Below are 10,237 nucleotides of genomic sequence, written 5' to 3'. Positions count from 1 at the left end.
CCCCCCCCCCCCCCCCCCGTTTGCTTCGTTCTGCTTCTTGATGGAGATTTGTTCCTCAGAGGAAAGTGCCTGACTCTAAGGTGACATTAAGTGTGTGGAATTCTTTTTCAAGTTTGTATTAAAGCAAAATGAATAATCTGTAAATACACATATAAAACCATAGTGTAAGTTCCTGAATATAATCCAATAATGTTTTTCCTGTGAAGACATTTAAGCAGGATGGGCACGTGCACCTTCTGTCAACAGGGGTCCATGGATTGTATGTTCCCGAGGGACAAGATGTTTGGCCGGGACAACCAGCCAGCATATTTCTGGTGTTCTGTGAGCCTAAGACCCTATTAATGAATTCTTGTCTTTGAAATAATTCTGCTTCTTTCTGATTCTAAAAGTAATGGGCAGTATAGAAATTTAGAAAGCTGACATTGATAGGGACAAGTACTGGTCACATTTTTGGGTGTTTCTTTACAGTTATTACTGATACACTTGCCCAGTTCTAGGTATCTATAGTTGTATGTTGCTTGTTCCTGTTTAACACTTAACCTTGAGATTTTCTCATCTTTATTAGATTCTTCCTAACAATTATTTTTTAAAAAATGTTTAGTAACTCATTGTTGATGTGCTGGCTTCTAACTGCCGCCTTCCAATTTGACCCTTTGCCGAGAATCTGCCTTTACACTCCAGACACTTGGAATCAGAATCTACACTTTAATAAGATCCCAGGTGTATTCTTAATAATCCAGAGATTGTTTAGAAAGCAGGTCCTGGTTCTGTGTGCCTGGGGTGGGAAGACAGCTTATCAGCAGGAAGTCAGATAGAAAAGACACCAGGAGCCCAGACGCTGGTCTCTGAAGGAGCCGCATGTGTGGTGTTCATCCCATCCCTTTCCACATTCTCTGTTGGTGTTTGTGAAGGTGAGGCACTATTTTATTATTATTATTATTATTTCAGCTGTTGTTGTTGTTACTTGCCATCAAGTTACCTGCGACTCAAAGAAAGCCTGTGTACAACTCTGAACCTGCCCTGTCCTAAGCCAGTCTCACTGACTTCTACACACATACCCCCATTGCACCAATTACTGTGTCAATCCATCTCGTCCGGGGTCGTCTTCTCCTGCGGTGACCCTCCACTGTTGACAAGCATGATGTTCTTTTCCAAGGAACGGTCCCTCCTGGCCACATACCCACAGTATGTGAGACGGAGCTTCATAATTCTAGCCTCCAAGGAGAAATTTGGTTTCACCCTCTCCAAGATAGACCTTTTATTTTCTTGGCAGTCCATGGTATGTTCAAGACTCCACCAGCACCACAACTCAAAGGCTTCAATTCTTCTTCTGTCATTTTTAGTCATTGTCCAGCTCTCTGATGCATTGCAAGTAATTACTTGCATTTCACTAGTAGTTGGGGTGATCTGCACTGCAGTCCCCCTCAGTCTACCACCCCTGGCCCTCCCCTGCTTGCTGACCTCCATGCCGTGTCTCTGCAGTGACCTCTGCGACCTTGCGCTCTTAAAGCCCCTGTGGAAGCTCTTCACGCACATGGAGTACAGCCTGTTTGAGGACATGACGCAGCCAGGCATCCTCCTCCCCCTGCACCGGGCCCTCACGGAGCTCTTCTTCGTCACTGAGAACCGTGCCCAGGTGAGGACAGCCAGCCTAGGCCTTGCATAGAACAGCCCCCTCAGCAGCAGGTCGGGAGCAGGGACTGGCAGCCCCTGCCGCAAGCCCTGGGGTCTTAGCATCTCAGCAAACTTGCCCAGGCTTGGAGAATTGGCCTCCGGGCAGGTCCTTGCCTCTCCCCAGCTTGCGAAGCCCAAGGTCAGCATCAAGGCTGTTTATTTTGTCAGGATTAAAGCCAAGGAAAGGAAACCGCCTTGGCCCAGCCCTTGCCAATAGTGAGTTTTGGAAACTAGAACGCATAGGTCCTTTCTTCTTCCTCCTCTTTTTTTAATTTTTTTCCCCCCTCAGCATAATAGAGTTATTGATTGTGAGAGATGAAAGGGCCTTTGAAAGCTCTTTAGTTTGTTCACCTCATTTTGTGCATGAGGGTCCTGACCTCAGGACGGGGCCCCTGCCCAGGTACCTTTAGGTTAGTATGGGTAGGTGGTGGAGTTAGCCTCCATTGAGTCCAGTGTGATTCATAGTGACCCTAAGAACAACAGATCTGAATTGTGTCCTGACCTGTACCATCCTCATCACCTCTGATACACACGAACCTGTTGCTGCAGTCACAGTGTCAATCCATCTAGTTGGGAATCTTCCTCCGTTTTGCTAGACCCCAAACCAGGCACCTGGCTTCCAGCTTGTTCTGCAACCTGGAGGTGGTGCCATGACATAACCCATGGAGTGGGCCCAGTTATCCCTTGAGGTTTCTCTTGCTGCGGGTGCGGGTCTGCCAGCACCCTGGGCCTTTGGTCCTGTGCTCACAGAGGCTGTCTTTTCTCCGCAGGAGTTTGGCTTGCTTCAGGAGTACCTGCTGGCCTTAACCACCGACGACCACCTTCTCCGCTGTGCAGCACAGGTACTCGCCTGCCAGGGCCCCCCAGACCTCAGTGGGGTGACGCACTCTCCCAACTGCGAAGACACGGGACCTCTGTGCATTGCATCACTGGCAGATCTTGAGTTTCCTTGGCTCTCTGTTCCAGTAATTTCCTTCCAGTTTCCAAAGCGAATCGTCAAGCCTCATTTATCTCTGTCCTTCATATTTAAACGCAAGGGTCAGAGGACACAAGTAACAATTTCTGTCTTTAAAGCCAAGCCTTAAATTTACAGTTTGGCTCATCCCTAAAGTTTCCATAGAGTTGGGTTTCAGATATTTCTGGATCTAAAATGCTTCCTTGATAGGAGAAATTCTCAGGACTCCTTTACACTTAAGTTACTGAGGACCCTATGCTCTCACTTATCCGCCATAGTATATGTTAAAAGCCAAGAAGACTTTTCAACATTTATTTAACTTCTTACTTTACAGTAATAAGAAGCATGTTTCATGTTAACATAAATAGCATGGTTTATGGAGGAAACAGCTGTATATTTTAAAACTAAAAGCTGTTGAGAAAGGTGACCCTGTCCCACACTCCTGCTGGTCTCTGTAATGCCTGACTCGGTAGAATGCAGCTGGCTTCTTGGGTCTGTTTCCGCCTTCAGGCTGTATCCTCACTCATTCGTGTCTGGAAAACTCCATTCTACACTCGGTTGAAAGTGGAAGTAGAAAAGGCAAAATAATGACTGGTTTTGTGAAAATAAGGACCCACTGAAAGGATCTCAGAAAGGATCTCAGGAACCCCCAGTGCCCTGGTGGAAGGTCTCGCTTTGAGAAGCTCTGACTTACAGAGCATGTGGTGTGTCCCCCCACCCCAGATTCCAGGGGGAGCCATGGGGCTGGAGGAGGGAGAGATGCTTGTAGGGCCACCACTCAGTGAGCTTCATGCTTGGCCCCCCTGCCAGAGCCCAGTCCCACGCTCTGTCTCAGAAGACCTCCTGGGGGCACCCCTTCCTCGTGAAGGAGAGAGGCTCCTTTCTTGATGCAGGCTTTGCAGTGTCTGCTTAGCTATGGAAACCCCAGGTCAGCTACATGTGCGTTTGTGTGGTTTCTCTTGCACTCTGTAGACGGAGTGAAAACTCCCCTCTTACCAGACAGCCTTCAGCATTGCTGCCACCTCTACTTGCTGAGGCTTGCTGACCTCATACAGCTAAAAGATGAGATTTGGCAGTTTGGGCACAGAAAGTGCACAGTGTCATCCTGTGGTCTTCTCTCCCCCAGCCCCCCATATTAGTGCTACTACATCCAGTCCTCACCCTCACTCTGACCCTTCCACAGCTCATGGAGTAGACCAGGTCCGTGTTCTCGGAGCCTCCTTGTCCTGGCCCCGCCACCTCAGTTTACACATGAGGAAGCTGAGCCGAGGGCCTGAGGATCAATAAGGGCAAAGTCAGGCACCTGGCTCCCAGGCCATTGCCACCCATAACCTGGAGGTGGTGCCTGAGATGCCTGGAGGGTGGCCCCCTGTGGAGGGCAGTACTTGCACAGAGGCCTCACTCAGCCCGGCTCTGGCCTAGCGATGTTTTCTGGACCCCCTGGTCCCCTAACACTGGCTGTTGCTTTGTGTGTAACATCTCCCTCAGCGATGTTCCCTTTTCCTGAAGATCCTTCCCAGCAGTGTCTTCTGTCCCTTTCTCCTGGGAGTGGAAGGTCTGCCTTAGGCCTGGTGTTTCCATGTGATCTCTGTGGTGCCTCTGTAGCCTGAACTCTCCAGGTGAGGGGGACTCATCTGGCTTCTGTCTGCCCCTGAATGCTCAGCCGTGGTGGCTCTTAGAGAGTCAACACTTAGTGATGTGCCGGTGACCACATCTTGATATTCGATTTATTCTTATTGCCTCCCACAGGCTCTGCAGAACATTGCTGCTATCAGCCTGGCCATCAACTACCCGAACAAGGCCACCCTCCTGTGGAATGTTGAATGCTAGCCCTTGGTATGGCATGCATGACTCTGACTAATCTGCCCACAGGACTGTAGAACAGACATCTAAACTCATTCAGGAAAACTCCCGTGGCGTCAGTGCCCGGCTCTATGTGAGCCCTCACTTCCACTCTGATAAGAAAACAAAGCAGCCGTGTCTCCAAGAACTCCAGCATCAGGACTAGCCCCGTGTGCACACCACAGCATGTGAGAAAGAGCAGAGCTGTGCAGAAGCATTCAGGGAGGGCAGCCAGAGGCCCTTTGAAGGTTGTTCACAAACCAGCCTTCCCCATGGTCTGTCTGTGCAGAAGGCCTGGAATAAGCCTCTCTGGGAGAATTTGGCCTCAGCTGAGCTGGACTATTTGCACTCGCCCTTTGGATGATGACAGGGTCTGCCCAGAGCCACCTTTTCAGCAAGTCCTGCGGCAGCAGAGGCCTGGTGTGGGACCTGTTCTTTTGCTTTGCTTCTTGAGACTAAGTAATCCGAACCAAACTGGGGAGCACCCTCCTGGCCACCACCTGAGCCCCACGCTTTCAGGATGGGTCTGGGCGTCTCTGCAGCCCAGCCCGTCTCCAGGCTCATCAAAGAGAACAAGTGCCCTTGAGCAGTGCGGCCTGCGCCACCCGCAGCTGCCGGCCCCCACACGCTGGTCAGCCCTCAGCCCTTCTCCCTTGTCCTCCCTTGTTGCTGTTCTAACGCAGTTCTGTTTGCACTGCATGGTTTTAGGAAAAACTGTTCTGGATTCTGAGAGGGCCTTGGGGTGGCTGCAAGGACAGACTTGGTTTACATGCAGGCAGCAGAAGCTGAGGAGTATGTTTTCGTTTCTGTACCTAAAGGTCCTCGGGGATACATTGCTTAAACATCTTGGCTACTAACTGAAGGATTGGTAGTTTGAATCCACCAGCTGCTCCATGGGAGACAGATGTGGCTTCCCTGCATCTAATTTGTGACCCTCCAGTGGCTTTGCAGAGATTGTATATCACACAGGAGAAAGGAGATTACCTGTCTTCTCCCCACAGAGCAGCTGATGGATTTGAACCCCGTTCCTTTGGATTGGCAGCGCATCTCCATAGCACTAGGCCGCCAGGGCTCTCCTACCCTAAAGATGATAGTTTCGGAAATCCTCTGGGATAGTCACACCCCGTCCTGTAGGATCACTGTGAGCCGGAATTCACTCAACAGCAGAGGTCTTCAGGGGGTGAGGGCAGTCGATAGCTGAAGACTTGAAATATATCAAAAGAGATCTTATTTTAGGAATTTTTTTAAAAGCATGATTTTATCTCTGCTCGATGGTCACTTACCCTGGGGACTCTGTCACTTGTCTAGCAATAACTACAGTAGTTCCAGCAAGGACTGTTTTCCCTTTTACTCCGGTTTTAGTCTGCCCTGAAGCGCTGGTGATTGTTCTCTCTGAGCCACTCTGGAGCATGAGGTCGAGCACGGGGCTGCAGACGGCCTTAGTGGCTCTTCTGAGAATGAGCAGCACCCGAGCGGGCTGCTGTTGGGGTGTGGGGCAACCCCGAGGAAGAGTCTCCGCAGCCAAGGGCCCCTTGTGGGATGGCCAGGACCCAGTTTGCCTCTTGACCTCAGAAACCCCTCTTCGAGGTTTGCGGAAGTCTGGATGGGAGGAGTCTGGGAGCTTCATACCAAAAGGGAACTTCCACCTTGTGGATCAGGACAAGGAGCAGAACTCAGCACAGCCCTAGAATTAGTCTCCGAGCATTTGGAGCCCTCACAGACGGGACAGTTTGAAGGAGGCAGAAATAAACAGGTGGGAACCTGGGGTCGTCTGCCCTGGCATGGTGGCCTTAGGGACCAGCCTAGCTAGAGACCCTAGACCTGTCCTTGTCACCCCATGTCATTGGGACCTGAGTAGACAGGTGTGCTGTCTGCTCAGTGTAAACCCTTTTCCCATCTTTCTCTTTGCCAAAGCTAGCCTTGCTTTGCAAGCTGCTTGCATCCTCAGAAAAAAAAACCCAAACACAGCCCCTGCCACCCTTATCCAGGGACAGAAACCTCAGAGAACAGGTCTTAGGGCTCAGAGTCACCCAGACAGCCTGGCAGGTGGACCAGGAGGGGTGCATCCCTGACCCCGCCCCTACCGCTCAGGGTAAGGGGTGGTCCCACTCGGCTGGGCAGCAGCCACTGGCCCTGCTCTCCACCCTCCCATCAGGAAGATAAAATGTAAATAAACACTGGGCTCCTCCACGCTCTCCATGCACCGCCCCCTCTGCTTTGGTCCCTGTCCCTCCATTTGCCTGGAAGCTTGAGTTTTACTGAGCTCACAGCTGCTGTGTCCGCTGCAGGGCCCTGCTCGCCTCCCTGCCTCCTGTCACTTCCACCTCCTGCCACTGAGGGGCACTGCCGAGCCACGGTCGGCTCCTAAGCCCTCACAAGGCCCAGGGCTCCCCACGCCTGGTCCCCAGCCAGGCGAATGGTGTCTCAGCAAGTCACCAAGATCAGCGTCTCAGTGACCGTCCAACGGGGCAGGACTGAGCACGCCGGCAGGAGTAAAGGTGTCCTGGGAAAATGTGCCTAATCTGTAAAGAAAATCTGTTCCAAATCATAGATATTGTACAAACGCACCGTTCCTAATGAGAGGAGTGACTTATTTTCATCATTGTTTTTAATTTGTTTTCTTACGGGTTTACAATTTTGAATTTTTCTTATTTAGTTGAAAGAAAGAATTTTGATTATATCAGCTGGGTAAGTTCAGCCTGTAAAAAGGATGTTAAATTGTGAGTAAAATATGCAAATGAAGAGAAATATATTGTACAAATTCTATATAAAAAGAACACAGTTGCGTGTGGGTGATTTCCCCCCCCCCCCTGCTCCTTCCTCCTTGTCTTTCTAACAGAACTTAAATGTTCCTGGAGTTTTTACCCCAAACCCAAACTGAGGGCATTTCTGGAATCTCAGGGTAGAAAGGAAACAGAAAGATCCTCTAGCCCATTCTTGAGTGTCCCCTGAGCTCAGAACATGTCCCCTCTCATCACGTACACCCCACCCCTGCAACCCCCCAGGAGACGGGCCCATGCTTCTCAAGCAGTGCAGAACCTCAGATTCACCCATGCTGCCAGGACTGCCAGGGAGCTGGCCTCTGCCTCCACCTCTGTGCCCTTTCAGAGGTTTGTACACCCGCTGTGTACCCAATCAGCCCCTCTCCAGCCACACAATCCCCTCCCTGCCCCACCTTCCACCACATTGTAGCTCAGATGCCAAATGTGTCCAGAAAGGAGGAGAGCAGGGACCAGAACCTGGGATGTCCTGCTCTTCCAGCAACTAGTTCCCTCCTTGCCTGCCTTTGGGCCCAGTCCCTGGGTTAACTCAGGAGGACCTGAAGCGCTTGCTGCAAAGGGTCGAGGACTGCAGCCTCCAATATGGATTGAAGCTCAATGTCAAGAAGACAAAGATTCTCACCACTGGACCAATTGACAGCATCAGGATGGATGGTGAAGAGATTGAGATTGTACACAGCTTTAGTTTGCTTGGCTCCATAGTCAACAGTCTTGGCACCAGCAGCCAGGAAATTAAAAGGCCCATTGCAATGGGAAAGTCTGCTGTTAGGGACCTCTCCAAAGTGCTGAAGAGCAATGGTGTCTCTCTGGAGACTAAGGTGCGTCTGATACAGGCCATGGTCTTCGCAATCACCTGTTATGCATCAGAGAGTTGGACAATGACCAAGGAGGATAGAAGGAGAATTGATGCCTTTGAGCTGTGGTGCTGGAGAATAGTATTGAGAATACCATGGACTGCTAGGAAAACAGATTTGTCCTGGAAAGGGTTAAACCGGGTGGCTCCTTGGAGGCAAGGATTCTGAGGCTCCGTCTAACATACTTTGGACATGTGAGGAGAGACCGGTCCTTAGAGAGGGACATCATGCTTGGGAGGGTGGAGGGACAGTGCAGGAGGGGAAGGCCCTCTATGAGGTGGATTGATTCAGTGACTGAGGTAATCGGGATGGGTGTGTCAGAGACAGTGTGATTGGCACAGGACAGAGTGGAGTTTAGGGCTGTTGTACATAGGGTTGCTATGAGTTGCAAGCGACTCTACAGCACATAACAACAACCACACTGCTCATAGAGGAACAAAGTTATAGTACTAGAGGTAGAGTCCAGATTGGAAGTCAATCAAAATGAGGAAAACAGCAGCAAACCTCCTTCAATAATAGGCAAGTGTGGAATGCACAAAGCATGAAGGTTGGAAAACTAGAAGTCAAGACGAAATGAAACGAACACATGACCATCAACATTCTAGGCATTAGATGAGATGGACTAGCTTTGGCCACTTTGAATCAGTCACATGGTATGCTATGGTACACTCTGGTGGGAATGAAAAACAGAAGAATGTTGCATTCATAGTTAGATGATTTCAAGTTCTGTCCCAAAGTACAATGTTATAAATGATAGGATATTAGCTCTACGCATTCAAGGACAATCTGATAATACGACTTATTCAAATATACTCTCATACAGCTGAAGACAAAGAGGAGGAAATTTTAAAAAATTGTTACCAAATCTGAAATTGACCAAATATACAATCAAGATATGCTAATGATAATTAGTGACTAGAATGCAAAAGTTTGAAACAGTGAAGAAGGAATGGTAAGTAGTACGGATTTGATGGTAGGAATGAGGCGGGAAATAGAATGACTGGATTTTGTATGTTCAGTGATACATTCATTGTAAATGCATTTTTTTAAAACACGATTTTACACATGGACCTCACCTGACGGAGTGCATAAGAATCAGATTGCCTGAATCTGCAGAGGAAATCGCTGGGGAAGCTCAGTATCAGCAGTCAAAACCAGGTCAGGAGCAGAATGGAACAGACCATCAGTTACTCCTCATGTCCAAGTTCAAATTGAGGCTGAAGAAGATTAAAAGAAGTCCCCAGGAGCCAAAATAGGATCTTAATCCTATCCTGCCTGAATTTAAAAATCATTTTAAGAATAGGTTTGAAGCATTAAACATCACTGATCGAAGATCAGATGAGCTGTGGGAAGACATCAAGGATATTAGCCATGAAGAAAGCAAAAGGTCATTGTAAAGACAGAGAAAGAAAAAACTGAAATGGATGTCAGAAGACACTCTGAAACTTGTACTAGAGTGTTGAGAAGCAAAAACGAAGGCAAAAGATGCTGAAGTAGAAACTGAACAGAAGATTTAAAAGGGCAGCACAAGAAGACAAAGCACAGTATTACAGTAAAATGTACATAGAGCTGGAATTAGAGAATAAAAAGAGAAGAACTCGCCCTGCATTTCTCAAGCTGAGAGAACTGGAAAGTCTAAGCCTTGAGTCACATATTGAAAGATGCAATGGGCAATACATTGAATGGTCCAGAAAGCATCAAATGAAGATGGAGGGAATACAGAGTTACTGTGCCCAAAAGAACTGACACTGAAATTTCAGGGAGTGTCCTATGAATAAGAGCCAATGGTAATGAAGGAATAAGTTGAAGCTTCTTTGAAGGCTTTGGCAAAACATAATGCCCCAGAAACAGATGTGATACCAGTTGACATGTTTTCACTAACACATACAGCCGTAGATGAACTCACCAGTCTGTCAGGAAATTTGGAGGAGAGCTGTCTGGCCAACTGACTGGAAAAGATCCATATTTCCCATTCCCAAAAAGTGTGATCCAACAGATTGTGGAAGTGATGGAACAATATCACTAATATCATATGCAAGCAAAATACTGCTGAAAATAATTCAAAAACAGAGCTGCCAGAAGTCGCAGCAGGATTTAGAAGAGGCTGTGGCACGAGGGATAACATTGCTGAT

The 10,237-nt window shown here is 48.6% G+C and overlaps 1 protein-coding gene across 1 annotated transcript in view; it reads left to right on the top strand.

Annotated features, from left to right (window-relative positions):
• Positions 1-4,459, top strand: part of ZZEF1 (zinc finger, ZZ-type with EF-hand domain 1) — a 135,385-nt gene extending 130,926 nt beyond the window's left edge. Inside the window, exons 53-55 of the mRNA XM_006899757.1 lie at positions 1,483-1,636; positions 2,445-2,516; positions 4,379-4,459. Coding sequence (XP_006899819.1) covers positions 1,483-1,636; positions 2,445-2,516; positions 4,379-4,459 — 307 coding nt within the window. The remainder of the gene's footprint in view (positions 1-1,482; positions 1,637-2,444; positions 2,517-4,378) is intronic.
• Positions 4,460-10,237: the final 5,778 nt, after the last annotated feature.

This window comes from Elephantulus edwardii, unplaced genomic scaffold (genome assembly GCF_000299155.1).
Source record: "Elephantulus edwardii isolate Elephantulus edwardi_28Jun2011 unplaced genomic scaffold, EleEdw1.0 scaffold00267, whole genome shotgun sequence".
Taxonomy (NCBI): Eukaryota; Metazoa; Chordata; class Mammalia; order Macroscelidea; family Macroscelididae; genus Elephantulus; species Elephantulus edwardii.
This window is presented reverse-complemented; position numbering and strand designations above follow the sequence as displayed.